The sequence below is a fragment of the Rattus rattus genome, chromosome 3 (genome assembly GCF_011064425.1).
Source record: "Rattus rattus isolate New Zealand chromosome 3, Rrattus_CSIRO_v1, whole genome shotgun sequence".
In the NCBI taxonomy this organism is placed as follows: Eukaryota; Metazoa; Chordata; class Mammalia; order Rodentia; family Muridae; genus Rattus; species Rattus rattus.
The window spans coordinates 219,182,990-219,205,098 of NC_046156.1; the positions used below are offsets into that span (position 1 = coordinate 219,182,990).

General features: G+C 45.9%; 1 protein-coding gene across 2 annotated transcripts in view; it reads left to right on the forward strand.

Moving 5' to 3' along the window:
- Positions 1-18,153, forward strand: part of Popdc3 (popeye domain containing 3) — a 28,089-nt gene extending 9,936 nt beyond the window's left edge. Inside the window, exons 2-5 of one of the 2 annotated variants that reach the window (XM_032896901.1) lie at positions 14,354-14,692; positions 14,852-15,063; positions 16,193-16,301; positions 17,352-18,153. In XM_032896901.1, coding sequence (XP_032752792.1) covers positions 14,579-14,692; positions 14,852-15,063; positions 16,193-16,301; positions 17,352-17,633 — 717 coding nt within the window. In that variant the 5' untranslated portion in view covers positions 14,354-14,578 and the 3' untranslated portion in view covers positions 17,634-18,153. Of the gene's footprint in view, positions 1-14,353; positions 15,064-16,192; positions 16,302-17,351 lie in introns of those variants that run through there. The other variant, XM_032896900.1, reaches the window with a different exon arrangement.
- Positions 18,154-22,109: the final 3,956 nt, after the last annotated feature.

Below are 22,109 nucleotides of genomic sequence, written 5' to 3' on the forward strand. Positions count from 1 at the left end.
GACAGGTGCTTTTGTGTCTAAATCTCCTATCCTACCCTCCCTCATTTGATTTCAACTTCAGACTCACTTTTTTTGTTGTTGTTAAGAGGATGTAATTTTTAATACAGTGTATACAGTTGCCAATCCCATGGATTGATTTCTGTGTAACCAAAGAAGTCTAATAAAAGAAATAATTGACTCTTAAGGACTCATATTCATCAGAAACTTTGTGGGTAAGACGCGGAGATGATTCAGTCAGTAGAACGTTTGTGCCGCAATGTGAAGACCAGTTTTAGATGTCCACACTCATATGAAAAACTGGGCCTAGTGACGTGTCTGTGTAATCCTGACGCTGAGGAAGTGGAGAAGGGGGGGGCATCTCTGAAGCCTGATGGCCGTCAGTCAAGCAGAATTAGTGAGCTATAGGCTCAATGAGAAACCCTATCTCAAAAAATAAGGCGGACCCAGTAGAGGTGTGCGTGCCTTTAATCCCAATACTCTGGAGGCAGAGGGAGGAAGATCTTTGAGTTTGAGGTCAGCCTGAGGTATAAGGCGAGTTCTAGGCCAGCCAGAGCTGCATATCCCAAACAAAACAAAACAAAAGGGCTGGAGAGACGGCTCTGCCATTAGGAACCCTTGCTCTTGCCGAGGACCCACATTGGATCGCTGACTCACAGTGTAGCTCACTGGCATCCATGGCTTCAGTTCTAGGGGATCCAGCACCCTCTTCTGATCTCCTCAGGCACCAGGCAAACGTGGGGTACATAGACAGCACGTGAGCAGGAAGCTCATACACAGAAAATAAACCAACAAAAGTAAGTTGGAAAGCCATTACAGAAGATTCCCAGTGTTGACCTCTGGCCTTCACGTACACATACGTGCATATACAAACACACATGTGCCAGCATAACACACACACACACACACACACACACACACACACACACACTCCAAAAGACAAAGATGTAAAGCAATTAATATGCTGAGTCGTTTTAGATCAATCCATCAATTTAAATTAATAGAAGATTTATATTTTATTTATTCTGGCTGATATTTAATTATCTAAGGAAAATACCTTTCCCAAGTTGGATGAGATTCGGCAATAGTCACGTTTATTTGGTGCAGAGTCCAGCTCTTTGATGATTCTAATTTGAAGGCTGATCCCAGAAAATGTAGATACCAAGGTTCTGTAGAATTGGGGGAAAGGTGCAGGGAAAACGTTCATGTATTTCCTCTACCCCTCACTGCTCAGCTGTTGGCTACTGAGGAATTCTGGGAGAAGTCATTGAGTTCAGTTGTTCCTCAAGAACGTACCAGGTTCCAATGAGCATCCCAAATAGATGACCCTGGGTACCCTCGGTGGTCACAAAACCAAACGCAAAGTCATGAATGTTAGACCTTGGGAGGGGGTTGCTAGGAATGAGAAGGAGTTAAGGACGTGGGGGTGGGTTGGAGATGAGTAGTCAGAATGTATTATATATTCATGAATGAAGTTGTCACAGAAGAAACAATGTAAAAGTTTGCTTGTGGAACTAGGGCTCTAATAAAACATTGCTTCACACTACAGATTTGTCATAGTGAGTACTTTGAATAGACATTAAATACTCATCGTTAGTGGGTGTAACGTTATCAACACGGCAAGGAAGGAGGTGGGCAGGCTTCTGACATGCTTTTGTAGACCAGCTGATTAAAAGGAGAATCACGCTATTCGTTTAGTGGACGTGAGAAACAGTGAGGTTTTGCGTAACGGTTTTGCGTAAGGTGTTTGTAAAGGAGTCTGTGAGGAAGGGGAGTCTTTACGGCAAGCATAAGAATTCCAGTTTCTTTTAGGCTTGATCCATTTGGTTGCTGCGGGTTGGGGAGAGAACGCACACAGCATGGTAGAGCCTTACAAAGTTTACCTGCCTAGTCCGTTCACCTGCTGCTCTCCTTTCTAAAGATAGCATTTACTTAGAAATCACGGTTTCCTCCGGATGAGTCCTAAGCCTACATCAAAACCCTATTTTAATTATTTAATTTCCTTGTAATTTGGAATCCTATATAGTGTCAACATTTCACTATCAGTAAAATGCCAGCTCCGTGTGGGAAAAGATTTGCATATGTTAGCTTGGGAGTCAATGCCGTGATGCGTGTTTTGAACACAAGCCTTGTTGAAACACAACTGACACGTATTAAGGAAAAACTGGAGCATATGCAATCCTCCCACTTCCTTCTGTGTGATTTATTACACAAGAAAGTGGTGGTGAACGCATTAGGCTGTAACCGGGTGCCCTAAGCTATGGAGGAACACACGAACACACACACACACACACACACACACACACACACACACACACACACTCACACCTCTCATTAGGAACCAGCTACCCCGCCTGCACCACACATTGCCCTCTGACTTCAGGTTCTACTGTCCTTTCACATGCGTGACCTTTCCTATAAGAAAGCATGTTTCTTAACGTGTCCAAACAGTTCAGTTCAAAAGTGCCAACTACCGTTTGCTGAGTCTTCATATTGAAGAGAAGCAATGGGAACCTTTTGGAAGACTCTGGGTGTGTGCAGGGAATGGGAGGAGAGTGTGGCATTGCCTGAGAGGTGCAACATTGGGAGAGCAGTGCACTCTGCCAGTCGTCAGAGCTGTTGAGAGAAAAGGCTGTGTTTGCAATCACACAAGAAAGAGGCTTAAACACAGCTGGAAGGATTGTGGAGGCCTGTGGGTGAGGAGACAATGTATCTATTTACAAACACCTTGAAAGGAGATTGTTGCTTGCTGTAGGGGGAGCTCTTTAAAAGAGCCTTAGCCAACTCGTGGGGCTGCTAAATGCTGTTGGGCTAAACCAAAAAAGTTCCTGGCCAGGATCTAGAAGTCGGTTGAGGGAAAACGGCATGTTGGATCAAAAATGAGTTTCTGATAAGATGGGTGCCTAAGTGTTTAATCTAAATGCATGCTTCCTTGGTCTACATTTTAAAGCCAAAAAAGATGTTCCCAGGACTTGAGAGAGATGGAAGTTTTGCGTTCCTCCCACCTATCCACCTGCTGCAGCCCTCCCCATGCACGCTGTGTGTGTGTGTGTGTGTGTGTGTGTGTGTGTGTGTGTGTGTGTGTGAAGTGTTCTTACTGCTGGGCAGGTTGCAGGCCATTTTAAAGGTCAAAGACATATTGTGTATTTTTGACCACTTTACAATATATAAAATAGTGCTATTATTTTTGTTAAATTCCTATCCCTTTACAAAGGTGAAGGTTTGGGATGTTACATCTCTAATCCACTTTCCTCCCTGTGGGTCAGGTTGCAGTTTTGCACAGCACAATGATGTTTTAGGATCACATATGATGTGCACTGTAGCAGAATTGCCTCTTGATGGCTAAGAGTAGACAAGCAGAGTCCCGCCATTGAATAAGGGTGCCAAGCGTTTCCTGTACTGAAAGAGTCCAGTTTTGGTCAAGACCAAGAATGACATCCTTGACCCAGTTGTGTGATATGCCTTGCTTTCAAGATGCTTTAACAAAGTGATTAATCATATTCCTGACTTAAAGGAGTGCCCCGTGCTTCATAGACATGCATTTTAGATGTCATAAATAATAGTATTACTTTAGTGGAAGGCCTCGTGTAGAGTGACAGTTCTAAAGTCTGCGTGGCTAGCTTTCTGTTGGTGTGTGTGTGTGTGTGTGTGTGTGTGTGTGTGTGTGTGTGTACAAAACCAGAACCTCACAGTCTTAAATCCACACTCATCACGGTTTCTGTGAGTCAGGCGTTCAGGACGCTCAGCTCATGGCCTCACAGATCTTCAGTCAAGCAGTCAAACACATTTCATTTCTCATTTGGAGTTTGCAGTTTTCCAAACTCTCAAGTAACTGGAGGATTTTGGTGACTACAGGACCAAGGTCTTCATCACCTTACAAGCTGTTTTTCTGGCTCAGGTCTTCTTTGATCTCAGAGAGATCACTTGTAGTTCCTTCCCTTAGAGACTCCACAGGCAAACCACAACCTGGATGTTTGCCTTCCTCAGGGTCTATAGGAGCACAGTTCTGACTCACCCTCCCGCCCAGTCCTCTGAGCCCCACATAACCTAACATAATCACAGGAGTAACTGTTTCACCACCATTCCCCATAGACTGCTGTCTAATTAGGGGAACATCTTCTCAACCCACTCAGAGCTTCTTCCGGGAATTAGATAGAGGGATTTGTGTAGTGGGAGCTGTATAGAACATACACACAGAGATGGAGAGAGTGAAATCTGAGGAACGCGTTTGAAGTGTGTGTGAAAGTGTGAGCAAATTCATGGTTCAGATAATCAGAGGTGATTCCAATTAAGACATAGGGATTGGGGGGAATGCAATATTTTCTAAAGGTCTCCATGATTCTCCACACTCTTTAGTAAGTAAGGATGATCAAAGCCACAGACCAGCCTGCAGAATGACAAGACACAAAGAGTCACCTCTGTGCCCTGATATAGCATATAATTAAAAAACAAAACAAAACAAAAAAACAAACAAACAAAACATGCTAAATCCAGCTAGGCACCGGCATTGGCAGTCTCTGTTCCTAGCCCATTGCAACAGCCTGAGACCATAACCTTGTGTTTCTCCTAGCCAACACCTCTCCCCAAATGCCACCTCTGCCTCTCCAGAGCTCTCAGATTGCTCTCCCGCTAGCCCGTGCTCCACTCTGGTTACCTCTTCCCTGGAGCCCAATCCTTTGCCCAATCTTCCCATTCCAAAGCCTGGTTGAAGTCCTAGCTATGTTCTTTCCCTCCTGCCTATCTGAGTCACCAAAAATGGAAAACACCAGACAATCTTAGTTTAAAATCAACAGATGACACAACTGCTGGGCAGAGAATCTATCATCCTAAACTCATCAATTATTCTCTGTTGGAAATCTTCCAGTGGTGGAGGTCACCACTGGCTCTAACAATTCCTGGCCTACATCCTGCCCCTCTCACCCTCTCCACCTTGCAGTTGAAAATGGGCTGTTATTTTCTCCCATGTCCCCTCTTCCTCTCTCAGACCCGGAAAGCCTGCCTCCTCTTCGCCTAGCAATTGGCTTCCTCTTGTCTTTATTAGTCAATCAAATAGTTAGGGGAAAATCCCCTACACCCTGAGATCCATAGCTGCTGTGAACCCTCTGGAACTCAGAAAATGGAATGGAAGGATTAATTCAAGTAATATAATTACTTGGGCAAGCAAAACTCTCCCAGTGTAAAAGAAAAAAAAAATACGTTTCCCTTGGTAAGACAAAGGGATGCCGGGTTGGCTATGTCTGTAGGCAGAAACCAGAAGGTGACATCAATGCCTTAGGTAGCAATTGACTGCCTGTGGTGCATGAATATTGTAGCCAATGTCATTTACGTTTGTGTTAACTCTCTGTTCATGATCTAGGATACTTCTTGCATAATTGTATGTTAGTGCATTATATGCACCATTTGCTTTTGCCTGCATGTATGTCTGTGCACCGTGTGTGTGCAGTGCCCACAGGGGCCAGACGAGGGCATCAGATCACCAGGGACTGCAGGTATAGATGGTTGTGAGCCACCATGTGGTTCTCCAGAAGTGCCCCAGTGCATTTAACAGCTAAGCCATCCCTTCACGCGCGCGCGCGCCACACACACACACACACACACACACACACACACACACACACACACAAACACACACCAAGATTTTTAACTTTCCCAGTGGTGATAGTTTTAAAGTAAGGACAGATGAAAATAGCTTTAATTATCATTTTTTGTTTAACCTACTATCTCCAGAGCACTACCATTTCAAAATGTAACCAGTAAGACTCATGAGCAGCATGCGTTCAGTTCTCTAAGCCTTCAGAACTCCTTGTGATCAGTGCATCTCCCCACATCTGCCACCCTTTGGGGCTCTACTGTGTGTGGCTCATAGATGCTGTTTGCACAGCACAGCTCCTAAACTCCCGATTCTGGTCAAGAACATTCAGAGAACCGAGGTTCAGTACTCAGCACCCACATGGAGACTCACACAGTTCCAGGGGATCTGATGCCCTCTTCTGACCTCCATGGACTTTAGGCATGCCCACAGGGCAAAAAATGTACATGTAGGCCATTCAGTCACACAGATAAGATGAAAAAAATCGAAGACCATAAGAAAAAAAGAAACCTAGTAGCCTAGAAAGTGTCCTCAGTTTACTTACCACACAGATGCACAAGTCTCCAGCCCTTTTAGAATGACTGATGTGGGAGAAAATACCTTGTTTCCTAAGCAAAGGAGAGACATGGAGGCACTTGTGACACTGTTACTTGTGCATGGTGATACTGTGGCATATATCTTATAAAGAGGGAAGGTTTAGTTACAATGTTGGAGGGTGACTGTATAGTCAGGTCAGGTCTAGGTCAGCCAGGACTACAAAATAAAACCCTGTTTTAAAGAAGGAAGAAAAGAAATATCATCTTGTTTTTGTCTGTGATCACATGTCTGTGAGTATGTATTTCTGAGTGTATGAATAAACACATACATATTTGAAAAGGGTCCTGGTGAAAAGTTTTCAAAAAGATCTATTGATCTGGAAATATAGACATTTGCATGCAGCCCAGTAAGGGGTCCAGGATCCAAACTTTAGTCCTGTGGTGGTTTGGATGAGTGACGCCTTAGGCTTTTACATTTGAAACTATGTCTTCAATTGATGGAACTGTTTGGGAAGGATTAGGAGGTGCGGCTTTGTTCAAGGAGATGTAGCATTCCAGGGTAGGCTTTAAGGTTTCCAAAGCTTCCCCAGTTAGCAGTCTCTGCCTCCTGATGTAAGCTCTCACCTACTGCTCCAGCACCATACCTGGCTTCCTGCTGCCATGCTCTCCACCACATTGAGCATGGGCTCTAACCTCTGGACCCCCAAATTAAACATTTTCTTTCATGAGTTGCCTTGACTGTGATGTGTTAACATAGCAATAGAAAAGTGACGTATACAGTCTTAATGATTGAGTAACAAGCACTCTAACTTGGCAGGCATTTTTGGCTGCCAAGGTGATGCTGATAAGATTGGGGAGGACTTTAAGAAGCGCTGGACTAAGGGAGGAAACTGTTGCTGGCTTCCAGAGAGGGGAAAGCAGAGGGGTGGCTAGTTACGGTCCTGTCGGGTGAATGGGAGGTCAGAACACAGATAATAATAATAGCGAAGAATCACCTTGGCAGGACTGCACCAGCTTAGCATTAATAATTAAAGATGGAGAGCAGCCAATGTAACCGTGTGCATCCCTGTCTCCAGTCGTAATCCTCTAGGGAAAGGCGGTGTCTAAAACTTCTCTAATCTCATGGCTTATGTAGTAAAATACAAGCAACAAGTATAATGGTGCTATTTCTATATCATTTTAAGTCATAACATGAGGGGAAACATTTCTTCACTTGAGACACGTGCTGCTATTTATTTGCCATTTAAAACAGTGCATTGACATGTATGTAATGGGTTCTGACGATAATTGCCCCCTCCACCCATTCTTATGCTCCCATTGTGATCCCCCCTTCTTCCCAACAAGCTCCCCTCTTTCTTTATGTGTGCACGCATTGTGGATGTGTGTGTGTCTGTGCGTATGCATGTGTGTCTGTGTGTATGCATGTGCATGTGTGTGCCTGTGTCTCTATAGATGTGTTTTTGTGTGTGTGTCTGTATATGTGTCTGTGTGTATATATATGTGCATGTGTGTGTATGTGTGCATGTGCCTCTGTGTGTATGCGTTTGTACGTGTCTCTGTGTATGTGTATATATATGTGTGTCTCTGTGTCTGTCTGTCTGTGTGTGCTTCTGTGCATCTGTCAGTGTGTGTGCATCTGTCTGTATGGGTGCATGTATATGTTGCTGTGTGTTTCTGTATGTGTGTATGCATGTATATGTTGTGTGTGTGTGTGTGTGTAGGTATTAATTTAAGGGTGGAATCCTTAACCGTTTCTGTTCTAGCCCCAAATAATTGACAAGCTTACTTAAGTTTACTAACAAGCTTTAAGCACTATGGTTGGGCACACATTTATCTATTCTAACCCTCTGAGCTATCTCTTCCCACCCACATAGTCCTTGCCCTCAGTCTGAGCCTCACCCTGACTTGTTCTGCTCCATCTGTGCCCTCACGGCGAATCCCTTGGTGACCTGCTCATTGTGACTCCTCCTGAAGCCTCTCCACAGGGTCTCCTGCCTCACGGCTACTTCTTCCTTGCAGCCCTTCTCTCCCAGCTCTGTCCCTAGGACCCCTGGCTAGGATCAGACGTCTAGCCTTCCTATCTCCTCTGCCCAGTCATAGGCTGGTGAGCTCTTTATTAACCAATCAGAGATAGCTCGGAGCATCCTTTACACAACATTGATCCAGGAGATGGTTCAGTACTCATGACAGTGCTAGTGTCCAGACTGGACCAGATCTCTGGGCTCAGAAATCAGCAACTGAATACACAGCACAGAAGGCCGACCCCTAACATGTCTCTGTGTTTGCTTGTGTGTTTATGTGTATTTCTGTGTGTGTGTGTGTGTGTGTGTGTGTGTGTGTGTGTGATTCTGTGTGTGTGTGTGTGTGTGTGTGTGTGTGCAGGCCTGCATGTGTATGTGAGTGTGTGTGTGTCTGTATGTTCCTGTATGTGTATGTGTATGTCTCTCTGTATGCATGTGTGTCTGTGTGTGCCTCTGTGTGTTGGTGTATGTGTATCTCTGTTTAGGGTTGGTTGTATACGGGTGAAGGGTTGTTTACGGGAGCCTAGGCAACACACTAGCAGCCACGTCACTGACCAAAACGATCAGCTGCCAGTAGCTTCTCAGCTAGGAGTGAGGACTCGAGTCCCCCTCCGTCCATCATGGGACATTAAGGGCCCAATCTTGTGCAGCTGCCCACACATGCGGCCCAAAGATCATTCCAAGCCCAGGAGATGGCATTTTTCCGCACCTCGCCCCCAAGTCCCGCCTTCTCCAGCTCTTCCATTTTCAACTGCCCCCTCTCACATGTTCCACGAGCCTCGGAGGGTACGATGTAGATGTCCCACTTAGGGTGGAGGACCTAACAGTCACTGGTTCTCAGCACTCGGACCAGTTTTAAGCATACACTAACCACCGCCCACTGTGACACAGGCTTCTCTGACCAGGGCTGAGAGCCGCACCGACCTAGGGATATAAACATAGATGTTTAGAAGGCAGCTCGATCATGGGTCTGTTTAGAAAAGCAGCAGTGGCAGGCGCTCTTCTTGGTGTGTGTTTGCGGAAGCTGGAAGAGGGTGGAGCTCGGCTTGGGGGATGGCAGAGCACATGGCAATGGTGGACATAGGGGAGAGGGAGGTGAGGACATGTGTGGACACACATAGTCACACACGCACACAGTTTGAACAACCTACCCTGAATGGGTGGATAATGCTGTTCCTGAAACTGTAGGTGTTTTTTGTTTTTTGTTTTTTGTTTTTTAAGGAATATCATAGAGCTAGGTGTGACAAACCTTTCAAATTGTTGGCCATGGAGACCCTAGAAGCTCCCAAAACAATACGGGCTATTATCACTGCTCTTGGCAATGCACCAGACCTAGATACTAAGACCCTGCTGCTGAAGGTGCATTACTCTGGCTTCAGGACATAGAAAAATTAGGTTGAAATTGAGCTAGCAACTTCCTCCCTGCTGGCTGGCTTTTATGGTGCTGGAAGGGATTATGCAGGATGCTGGGGTAGAGGAGTCGGTCATCAGTTGTCTTACTTAGTTGTGGACCCTTCAAGGTCCAATACTGACCTGCCAAGCAGAATGCCCACAGGCGAAAAAGTGGCCTGATTAGGTCTGAGATCTGTTTAACAGGACAGAGTTCACACCTAATGCTACAAACCTAGTCAAAAGCCCATGGATGAGGGGGCCATAAGAGACCCTGAGTGGGGAACTCATTACTGGTTATTTGTTTGTTAATTGCTTTTTTAAGATAAGGTCCCGCTATGCAGCCCAGACTGGCCTCCAATTCAAGATCATCCTACCTCAGCCACCTGGGATTTCCAGAGTCGCCACCTTACCTGGTCTGGTATCACGTAAAGTAGATAGAATAGGTGGCGTTTCCCTTGCTTTTGTTGGTGAGCAGACTTTTCTAGGCTCACGTAGAGAACAGAAGGCAGAGTTGAGAGCTGTGGTATCAAAGTCCCGGTTACTGTAATGGAAGCAGATTAGTGCAGTAGAGAATTTGTGTCACACCTAAACGGTTTGTCCCTGGACAACATTTTTTACCCTCTCTGAGTTTCAGAATTCTCCTTAGTAAGATTACCTGCCTCGCGGGCCTGTTCGGCGAGATAGTTTTTAAAATCCGCCTAGCACGGAAGTGTTGAATAAATGGACCGTCTCATAGGAAAGCAGGGAAAAAAGAGAACGCAGCATATGGAACACATACTGAACCTGGGATCTGATTCCAATTAATGAGTAGGATATTGGTATTCTGAGCTTGCGGGTTGCTTGGCAACCCACACTAACTCAATAGCGCCCGCCACCATACTAGTTGTCTTTCATTAGAGCAGTAATTAAATGTTCTTAAGAAGCTCCAGGGTTGTGGGAAAAGGATTCACCTTGAATTTGGAGTTGGTTCAGATGTTTTTTGGGGGAAAAGATTCCCCATCTCCCCAGTGTATTTGTGCTGACGTATCTCAGAGCTTGGGCTCTTCCTCTGTACGCTTAGGGCACCGGGAAGGTGTTTCACATCCCACGTTAGGGAGGGATATCTGAGTATACTCAACTAACGTTCATTGAACGCAAAGGGTCAGTCATACAAGACATGCTTCTGACCCTGCTGCCCCTTAGAGTCTCGGAGTCTAGAGGACGAGTCGGTCAACGTTAAATAATACGCCACATGGTTTCACAAGTGGCTCTCCGTGTCTCCAGAAACAGAGCGCTGTGAACAGAGCAGTCCCTTTAGAGCTGCATTGAATTTCCTGGCAAACCCGTACCCCAGCACTTTCATAGTACCTGATTCAAAGGTTGGCCTCCTGGGCCTTGGGAGGCTGGGCCTACAGGCACTTGCACTCCATGCTGCAGGGTGTGACTAACTACCCTTTTACCTGAAGCCAGGGACTTCCCCGGGCTGTGCCCAGCTCCCTCGGGGACTTCCCCAGGCTGTCCTGGCTCCCCTGTCCTTGGCATGATGGTTTCGATTCCACCTCCCTCGGGCAGTGAGATAATAAATGTATTGCTAGGCAGATAAGCACAGCTCTGGGCTAATCTTCACCAGTGCGTGCCTCCAGGGTTATGCCACCTGCCCTTGAGAACCCTTTTATCATCTTATTACTTTATAATTCACATTCTTACAGACGTAAGAGAAAAACCAAATAAGCTGGAAAGAAACGGGCGACTGCGTTAGTTTGCTAGATTGTGTCCCCTCCATTGGTAACTCGGTGGGCAAGGAATCCATTGTGTAGCTCCGGCATTTCAGGGGTTATTCACACACAGAAAGGACGAGGCCTGAGGGTCTGTGGGGCGGGCAGCTGGTGGATGAGTCATTTCGGTCACCAGAACGATGGTGGCGCATGGCAGAGGCCCTTTCCTGCCCATCACCTGCTCCCGTCAGTCCCCTCCTTATTAAGTAGTACATCTGTTGTGGCGACTGGATAAAAACACACCAAGCGGGGCGTGCAGTAATTCAATCAGGGCGAGTCAGCATTCTGCAACGGTACCATGCCCAGGGAGGACAGACAGCCTGGTAGCTGCTTAGGACAACCGAAGTGGGCCAGAAGCACAGTTGCCCCTAGAACCCTCAGGGTCACAATTCTAGAATGTAGAGGCCCCAGCATGCCCCCCAAATCAAGCATTTTAAGGAGCTGGGTCTCTCCCCGCCCCCCATGCTCCTTTCGGAACTGCCAGGAACGTTGTACGTGGCCCTTCTCTTATTAGCACCGTCTTAAAGTTTCGTCGAGAATTATAAATTTTTAAGGAAGTTCAACCCAAAGTTCAGAGACCTACTAGCCGGTCTTTTCATATTGGTTTCCGCGGTTGTGTTGAGTACTCTGAAGAATTGATTGGGCTAAAATGCCCCAGTTTTAAAAGTAAAACCGCAGGGGAGTGACATTTTGCAGGCTGGTATTTACAGTTCCCGCTCCTCCTTGCATTTCTGAGGACGGCTCGTTGCCGTGAGAGTCCGGCAGTGTAGAATTTTGTGCATTGTTTTTCCAAGAGGGGAGACTGGGTATGTTCACAGTGCTGGTCTGCTTGAATCCTGTGTGTCACAGATTGCCTGTAATCAGGGATCTGCACGATGCTCGTAAAAATAACAATGCAGCTCTAGGTTATATATCGAAGCCATTTGTCCCTATGCCCCTGTCCCCTTTCCTCTTTCTCCTCTGCCTTCTCCTCTCTGATTCTCCTCATTCCTTGTGACTTGAGAAAAGGTTCACGAATGAAAGGTGCCAGCAGCTGCAGCACCTTTGTGTCTAGTTCTGTCAGTGATGGCCGGTTCCCTGCCACTCGTAAGACACGTGCACTTCTGCGTGTGGACTTTTATTTTTTTCCTTACGAGACATGGGCTGTGCTACACGATGCCTTAACGGGTGTCCTGGGAGGCAGTAAATACAGCATCCACATTCCTGGCCCTTGCATGGTAGTTGGTGTTCCTTACGACTCAGGCCAAGGGGAGCGTCCCAGTGAAGCCATTAGTGCTGAGGGCAAATGTGGTGAGCGATGCATTGATTCAGAACCTTGTCAGCATGCCTGCTCTCTTCAGACCCAGGTCCCATGTTAGCGTCTTTACATGGTTGGGAGAGTAGAGAATATATGAACAGAGGGACAGAGTCAATGAATAGTATTATTATTGACCAGCTGGCAAATGTTTAAGTAACAGGAATTAAGGAATTAACGTGTTCCTTTATATGGATGCAATATCAGCCTGAACCACAAGTACAGAAAATCATTCTGTACTGTTGTTTTAGGTAGGGTTTTACTGCTGTGAGCAGACACCACGACCAAGGCAAGTCTTATAAAGGACAACACTTAATTGGGGCTGGCTTACAGGTTCAGAGGTTCAGTCCATCCTCATCAAGGTGGGAGCATGGCAGCGTCACAGCATCCAGGCAGGCATGGTGCAGGAGGAGCTGAGAGTTCTACATCTTCATCTGAAGGAAGCTAGGAGAAGACTGGCTTCCAGGCAGCTAGGATGAGGGTTTTAAAGCCCACGTCCAAAGTGACACACCCACTCCAACAAGGCCACACCCACTCCAACAAGGCCACACCTCCAAATAGTGCCACTCCCTGGGCCAAGCCTATACACACCATCACAACTTTACGCATTTTGTTAAAGTCTAACGTATTAAACCTAACGTATTAAACGTTTTCACAGGCCATTATGTATTCTTAAAGATCTTCCTCTGGTCGTGTGTTTCCTATGTTTACTGAGTTATTTGAGCTCCTTATAGTGTCATGTTTAAACCATCTTTCACGGGAGGCCATTTGATTGGAACCAGCACGTGGGCAGTGCCACTGATGTCCTGCCCTGCGCTGATGGCTGTGTAACTTGAAGACATTCATCCCTGGTTCCTCCGAGTCTCAAACACGTTTAAAGACTAACATTTACTACTGTAGCATCCGACAAAATCTGTCGAGAGGGTGGATTTTGGAGGGTCCATGGATTCATCACCGTTACGTAGAGAGCTTGTTCAAAATACACATCCCTGGGAATTACCTTGATTGAATATATGTGGGGGAAGCACGGCTCTCCATTTTGGGTCAAGCGATTCTGACTTACGCTGGGCCACTGCTGTAGATCTGCTGACCCAAGGATCTAGTTATCTGTGTTTTAGTTTTTTGTCTGTTCCGGTGATACAACACTGACTAAAACCAACTTGGGGAGGAAAGGGTTTCTTGCCCCTTACAGATTAGAGTCCATCATTGTAGGGTGTCAGAGCAAGGGGCTCAAAGCGGGAACCCGGTGACTTCCTGAATTTGCTCTCTCATACACCTTAGGACTGCCCGCCTAGGATTGCCACCACCCACAGTGGGCGGGGCCTTTTCACATCAATCATTAACCAAGAAAATACCCCACCATCTTGCCTCGAAAGGCCTGATGGAGGTATTTCCTCAATTGAGGTTCCTTCTCAGGTGACGCCAGCTCCTCAAACGGATAAAAAAACTAACCTGCACATGCCGAGAAATCAATAGCTAGCCAGTTTCTAGTAAATATGTTTCTATTAAACATTTAATTAATGTTTGTGCTCAAAACATCCCGGTTTCACGACAACGGGAAGACACTTTGCATAACTGATGTCGCGGATTCATTAAGAAAAATACCATTCCATTCTTTTTTTTTTTTTTTTCCCGGAGCTGAGGACCCCGAACCCAGGGCCTTTGCGCTTCGAGGCAAGCGCTCTACCGCTGAGCTAAATCCCTAACCCCTACCATTCCATTCTTTTTGCCTAATTAGGGCCTCTGTCCCTTTTCTTTCTTTCACACAGGAAATAGCAAAATCTTTATGGACTTGGTCTGAATCAGGAGTCCAGATGAGCTTAAAGAAACCGGGGCTGAACCCTTAGTTTTTCGTCTCCACGCCCACTGAACCCCTCCATGCCGGCTCCCGGCCTGTGGAGCGATTGCCCCGTTCTGTGATGGGAAAGCGAAGGACTCCGTCGTCGCTGGCCTCAGGGTCATCTAAAGAGAACTGACAGGGAAGCAGTGCAGCCATGGAGAAGAATTCAAGCTTGTGGAAGAGCCTGGTGACGGAGCACCCACTCTGCACCACCTGGAAGCAAGAGGCGGAAGGGGCCATTTTCCACCTCGCCAGTATCTTGTTTGTGGTGGGCTTTATGGGCGGCAGTGGATTCTTTGGGCTCCTTTATGTCTTCAGTTTGCTGGGGCTGGGCTTCCTGTGTTCTGCGGTCTGGGCGTGGGTGGACGTCTGCGCTGCTGACATATTTTCCTGGAACTTTGTGCTGTTTGTCATCTGCTTCATGCAGTTCGTTCACATCGCGTACCAGGTTCACAGCATCACCTTCGCCCGAGAATTCCACGTGCTGTATAGCTCCCTCTTCAAGCCCCTCGGCATCCCTTTGCCCGTCTTCAGAACAATTGCCCTGAGCTCCGAAGTGGTTACTCTGGAAAAGGAGCACTGTTACGCCATGCAGGGGAAGACCTCCATTGATAGACTCTCCGTGCTGGTCTCAGGAAGGTTCGTACCCTCCGTGCAGCACGTCTTACCTCTACGGTGGTTCTGTGTTTCCTTGCTCTGTATTCGATGCTGGTGCAGCATAGTATTGGGTGGGATTTAGCGCCCTGGGACTCGGGGAAATCTTTGAGACATAACGCAGAAGTGGGTATTTAGGGGACATGCTATTGTTTATTTGAATCAGGAAATAATCTCGAGTCTGACTTTCATCTTACCAATAAAATTCACAAGTCCTAGAAGCAAAGCATGAATTCAGTTCTGTGGATATAGTACTTGTAGTGAAAGTCAAGGAGGTTGAGGCAGTTTGAGCTGGTAAATCCATCATCGGCATGCTAAGTAATTTAGGTGGACTCTCCTGGTATTCATATCCATAATGGGGAATCTTTAACTTTGTATTATCAAATTTATTCAGTAAATCCTAGCGTTTGCCCCATTGTGAGAGGTGGGAGCCAAGACTTCGGGAATATATATGTATAGAATCTAGACTTGGAAAAATTTGGGGGGCAAAAAAAAATTGTGTTTTTCATATCATTGAAACTATTAATGGCTGGAGAGATGGCTCTGAGGTCAAGAGCACTGGTTCCTGTTCCAGAGGACCAGGGTTCAATTCCCAGCACCTGCATGTAACTGCCTGTAACTCCAGTTTCATGGGACCCAACACCTTCACACAAACATACATGCAGGCAAAACGCCAATGCACATGAAATAAAATAAATCAACTAATTACGTAGCAGAAAGAAAAGACTAAACCTTTAACTCAAAGAGGAGGTGCCTGCAGAAGATTTCCACTGTGCTCTTAAACTCCCCCCACCCCCATGGAATCAAAAAATCTGAGTGTGCTCCAGTCTTGTGCCGAGGCACAGTACACACGTGGAATGGACTCATCTCGTGCATATACACCTTGATGAGCTGTTGGTGAATTTCAGTCACTGTTTCAGACTCCGAGGTGATGAATAGCATACACAAATATTATAGGGTATTGTGGGAATAGACGTATTTAATATTTAGTTCTTCAAAATATTAAATGCAAAGAAGTAGCGAAAGGCTGGAAGTATACGCCCCCAAGAAATGTCCCCCAGATGTGCACACACGTTCTTCCTACCTCATAACAGATTCTCTTGTGTCCTGCTAGGATCAGAGTGACCGTCGATGGCGAATTTCTGCACTATATTTCCCCCTTTCAGTTCCTGGATTCTCCCGAGTGGGATTCACTAAGACCCACAGAGGAAGGCATTTTTCAGGTAAGAACCAATTATGCCCCAAGGTTCAGGCTCCAACCTTCTGAACAGATGAATATTTGTTGTAAAGTAAGCAAGCACACAAAGAAAACAACATACAACACCACCTTGGTTTAAATTTAACTTTGAATAAGGTTTGCTTCATGCATGATACCTAACTGTGAGTGCTGCTGACAGACGTGAGTCAAGGGGAATGGGAATCCCGGAGACAGGAAGGGTCTGTGGTGAGCGCTCTCTCGGTTTCCCATGTTGAACCTCATGTATGGGAGTTTTTGAAAGTGGAAGGTGAGGATGGACTTCACCTGTTCTATACTTGCTGTCACCTCTACGCCTTCGTGTACTGGTAGTTCTGAAAGACAACCGTTTCAGTCAGTTCCATTTATTATGCTATACTCTTTCCTATAAACCGCCTACACACATGTGCATGCAAATTCAAATTACTGTAAATAGGCAAGAATGGCATTTGTAAATTCCATAGTGAACTAGAGAAACCATGTTGGGGTTAAAAGCCCTCAATCTTCATAGTTGCATATTCCTCTCCTGTTAGCCAGCCTTGCTCCCTCCTTTTTATGTTATGTAGGTCTACAAATTGCAAAACACAGTCAAGAGGGGCACATGTGTACAGCATAGTGATTTGATAAAAAGAAATAAATGATGTATTTAATATTTAATAATTTAATCTTAACAGCATTTTGTGTATCGGTTGAGGCGTTTTTTAACCTAGAAGGACAGTAAGAAATTCATTTACAATTTGGGGCAGAAAAAATGTAATCGAAAGGATTGGAGACATGGTTCAGTGGTTAAGAGCACTGGCTGCTCTTGCAAAGGACATGGGTTCAGTTCCCAGCATCCACATGGGGGCTCACAACAGCCTGTAACTCCAGTTCCAGGGGATCTGATGCCCTCTTCTGGCCTCTGTGGGCACTGCACACATGTGGAGTACATACACACATAGAGGCCAAACACTCATCCACATAAAAATAAACCTTTAATAACCGTGTTTTAATCTGTTGCTTTCTGGTTATGTTTGACATGGGTCTTTGTGTTTTCCAGGTCACCCTCACAGCAGACACTGACTGTCGATACGTGTCCTGGAGGAGAAAAAAATTGTATCTGCTCTTTGCTCAGCATCGATACATCTCCCGCCTGTTTTCTGTTTTAATCGGCAGTGACATTGCAGATAAACTCTATGCCTTGAACGACAGGGTATACATAGGGAAGAAACATCACTATGATATCCGATTACCCAACTACTATCAGCTGTCAAGTCCAGACTTGTCCAGATCACCCCTAACAGAGCAGTTTCGGAATTCCAGACAACATTGTAACAAATGACATCAAAACCTGAAGTTGTTTTGATGGCTGCAAAAAAAAAAAGAAAAGAAAAAGAAAAAGACTTCGTCATTCCCCAGACAAGATAGCACACTATTATTCTATTTTACAACTGAAACTCAGAGTCAAGATGCCATCGCCAGGTGTTTATTAATTCATTTTAACTTCCATGCTGCAAATAAACTTTACAAACGTTCATGTATTCCTTGCTGTTGTAATGGAGGATGAATAATGACGTGACGGGCACTCTGCCCCTTCTCTGCATCAGAACTGAGAGAATAATTTCGTATTCTCTGATATTTCCTCCAACATGCCGTCTGATACTGTTGGCACAGGAGAAGCCCTTAGCAAATGTCAGCAGGAGAGCAGGTTGCTATGGTCCACAGACCCATTTCTAGAATCTGCCTTTTCCTGACAATCTCTGATGAATGTAAGTTACACTGTTGCTGTGGGAAGCAGTTCCTTTTATATGTGAAGTTCTCTGACATGACTTAGAAAGAAGAATAAATGTAAGAAACAGTAACATGCCAATTTGAAGACTACTTTCTTGCTACAGACAAGCTGTGAGCTTACACTTTGCAATTACTATTAAAAGCAGCAGCTCCTAGAAAGCGAGATTGCATACTAACTACTGAGTAAATAGCATTGCCCATAAACAGATAGTCTAAGTGCACACGGCCTTGTGTGTTGCATGCTCAGATACAGGGGCAAGGCTTTGACAGAAGAGGGACAGCTTCGCAGTGAGTTCTCAGTCCAGTAAAGAGAACTTAGGAAAGAGATACTCACATGTGGATCTGGTCCCTGTCTTAGGAAAACGGTTTTTCTGGAACTCATATGCAGTGGACCTCTGTAGACCCATTTGACAAATGGACCAATGCCTTGTCTGTGACTCTGGGTTATAAACTGGGCCCTGATGATAGATAGATAGATCCAGTGACAGACATGATTCATTCTCTCATGGAACTTACATCCTGGGGGCAAGTGAGAAGATAGAAAAGCTTACAGATACAAAGTGATGGGGTCAAGGAGAGAAGGAAATTAAAGGATGTGGAGGGGGATGCTCAAGGGAGCTCTCAGCAAGGTGATGACTTAGAGGAGGAAAAGTGAGTCTGTGCAGGTACTGGGCAAGGGCAGGCTGGGCTAAGGGTTGCACATGCAGGCTCCTGGGCAGAGCGTGGCTGGTCAGGTCAAGGCCAGTGGGAAAGCGAGCATGGATTGGGACAGCCTTGGAGTGGGTGGGGGACTGGGCCTTGGATTCAGCAGCCACTGTGGAATTTTTTTTTTTTTTTTTTTTTTTTTTTGGAGCTGGGGACCCATCCCAGGGCCTTGTGCTTCCTAGGCAAGCACTCTACCACTGAGCTAAATCCCCAGCCCCGCCACTGTGGAATTTAAGATAGAATAGTCATGTGTTCTGCCTGTGATTACTTGACAACCTGCTGAGGATGAGGTGTTGGGGTGGGGGCAATAGTGGATGAGGAAGATCGGGGACAGTTGCCCCTGAAGGCTGAGTACAAGTCTAGACTCTAGAGAAAGATCCAGGCTAGAGATATAGCTGTGAGACACTTAGCGGTCAATGGTGTCTGAACTCATTGGCCTAGAGGAGGTGCCAAGTGAGTGAGGGTAGAACAGAACAAAAACGGCCCCGGACCTTATCTGTGAGGATGTCCTAGTGGCCACGGGATATGGTGGAGTCAGCAAAGGATATGAAGGAGCAGCCAGTGAGGCAGCAAGGACACCCAGGGAGTGTGGTGTTCGAAACCAAGTGAAGAGATTTGTCCACAGACCCATGTCTAGAGTCTGCGTGTGTGTGTGTGTGTGTGAGAGTGTGTGAGTGTGTATGGAGAGAGTGTATGTGTGTGAGTGTGGAGTGTGTGTGTGACGTGTGTGTGTGTGTATGTGTGTGGTGTGTGGTGTGTGTATGTGTGTGAGTGTGTGTGTGAGAGTGTGTGTGTGTGTGAGTGTGTGTGTGTGTGTGTGTGAATGTGTGTGTGAGTGTGTAGTGAGTGGGTGTGTGTGTGTGAGTGTGTGTGTGTGAGAGAGTGTGTGTGTGTGACCCAGTGTGAGTATGTGTGTGTGTGTGTGTGTGTGTGTGTGTGTGTGTGTGTGTGTGTGTGTGTGTGTGACTGTATGTGTGTGTGTGTGTGTGTGTGTGTGAGTGTGTGTGTGTGTGAATGTGTGAGTGTGTGTGTGTGTGTGAGTGTGTGTGTGTGAGTGTGTGTGTGTGTGAGGGAGTGTGTGTATGTGTGTGTGTGTGTGTTTGTGTGAGTGTGTGTGTGTATGTGTGTGAGTGTGTGTGAGTGTGTGTATGTGTGTGAGTATGTGTGAGTGTGTGTGTGTGTGTGTATGTGTGTGAGTGTGTGTGTGAGTGTGTGTGTGTGTATGTGTGTGTGTGTGTGTGTGATGTGTGTGTGTGTATGAGTGTGTGTGTATGTGTGTGAGTGTGTGTGAGTGTGTGTGTGAGTGTATGTGAGTGTATGTGTGGTATGTGTGTGAGTGTGTGTATGTGTGTGAATGTGTGTGAAAAATGTAAGTCCTATTGTTGGTGTAGGAAACAATTCTTTCTTTAAATGTTCTTTGTTCTTTGACATGCCTAAAAGGTAGAATGAATGTAAGAAATGATAACATGCCAATTTGAAGACTACTTTCTTGCTACAAACAAGTTCTGATCTTATGCTTTACGGATCCCATTAAAAGAATCACCTTATAGAAAGCAAAATTGCAGTCCTGCTAACTTCTCACGATGTTAAGTCATCACCTAGTATTAACACATTAAAGATATAAAGACCCAAATTTCTCCAGGAGCCACTGAGAAAGGGACAGTGAAGTGTCTTCAGTATGGCTGAGGGGCCTGGAAGTAACCACTGGGCTGACAGCCATGACAGGGTGACGTGAAAACAGACCAAAGCGGGGATGGGAGGCAAGATACAGTGACAGCGAAGCCAGGTGATTTTTAAACCCTTCTGGTCTGAAGAGAAATGGAAACAGTCAATAGCCTGTATGCGAAGTGGGACTGGGAAAGAAACGGTTATTGCTAATGAAGACCAGAAAAATGGCCCCTAAGAGTGGCACATGGCAAATGGGCATATGCTCCAAGTGGGGGTGGGCTGCCCGAGTGCTGACCTCGAGCATGTTGGGATCCCGTGTCCTTAAACAGGACTGTGGTCATCACAGACAGACAGGAGGCAGAGTAGACCTCCAAAGTAGAGTCAGGAAGGGGCTGGGGAGACGTGTGGGGCTATTATGGCAAGGTCTGTGTCACCATGAGTGAGCTGTTGTATAATTCAAGTCTAGCATGGACTAAGTACCCTAGGGGATGCTTTCCTTTCTGGCCACACATGGCCATCACGGTTCTTAAGGAAACAGATAGACACAATGGTGGCCATCCTCTCGTATAATCAGACCTTTGGGAAGTGCCACAAGCTTTGTGGTGGGCTTCACCATGGCTCTGGGAGAAACTCTGGTCTCTGTCTTTAAGACTTTGTTGCAGTTTAAGCAAGAAATTCCCACCTTCCATTAACACCAGGTGACCAGGTGACACCTTAGATTCCACCAGGTAATTTAGCGGGGATTAATTGGCAGCTAGCTTTCTAACTAGGAAGGGGACTGAGAGCAAAGCCACAGTGAGATATGCTCGGGCCACACCGCAGGAAGGAAATGAGAAAAGCTGGTAGGTGCATTTTCAAGGAGTCTGCTTTTTTAAGATAGGACACACACGCAGGGGGATGACGGTTACTGAGAGGTAAAGAAAGAGGAATACGGGACACGCCCCATCTCCGCTGTCATGAAGGGTTGGCACCAACCCTGCACTACCAGATGGACTGTGTCCCACACATCGGTTTGTTGACAGGTTTTCTAACCTGGTTTAAAAAAAAAAGTAAAATCAGATGACCCTACAGCGACCTCCTTGTAAGGCTGCTGAGTGTCTAGTGGGAAATGTCTAGAAAACTATACTCTATCATCTCAAAATATTCTAATCAGCCCAAACAGACCGCCCGAGTGGGTATTCAAGAAACTAGAGATGCGCCCATGAATTGCCCTCCTGCGGCCCACTCGGAGTTGAATTTCTATTAAAGCTGGGCGTATTTTTATTTGAGTCTAATCACTGTCACTCACTCCTAAATTCTGTGGGTCCCCTCACTGCCAAGAGCACAGTAAGATGAGAAGTACGGGGTATGTCCTTGTGGTAAAAATGCTTTGTAGCCAAAGCTGCGTGTACCTTGCATATTTGCAGATAAGTAAAACATTTCTTCAAAAAAGCACTTAAAAAAATCACAAAAAATTTTTTTCAAAAAAAAAACAAAAAAAACAAAAAAAACAGGTTCAGGGCACTTGCAAGCCAGACACCCCTTGTAATCACCCACGTCACATGCCCAGAGAGCTGGTGCTTGCCAAGTGCCCCGACTTTAAAGACTTAGTGGGAGTGCCTTATGGTTTTTCTGTCCTTACTCGTGTGTTCATCGACTCTGAGGAGAGAAGAGG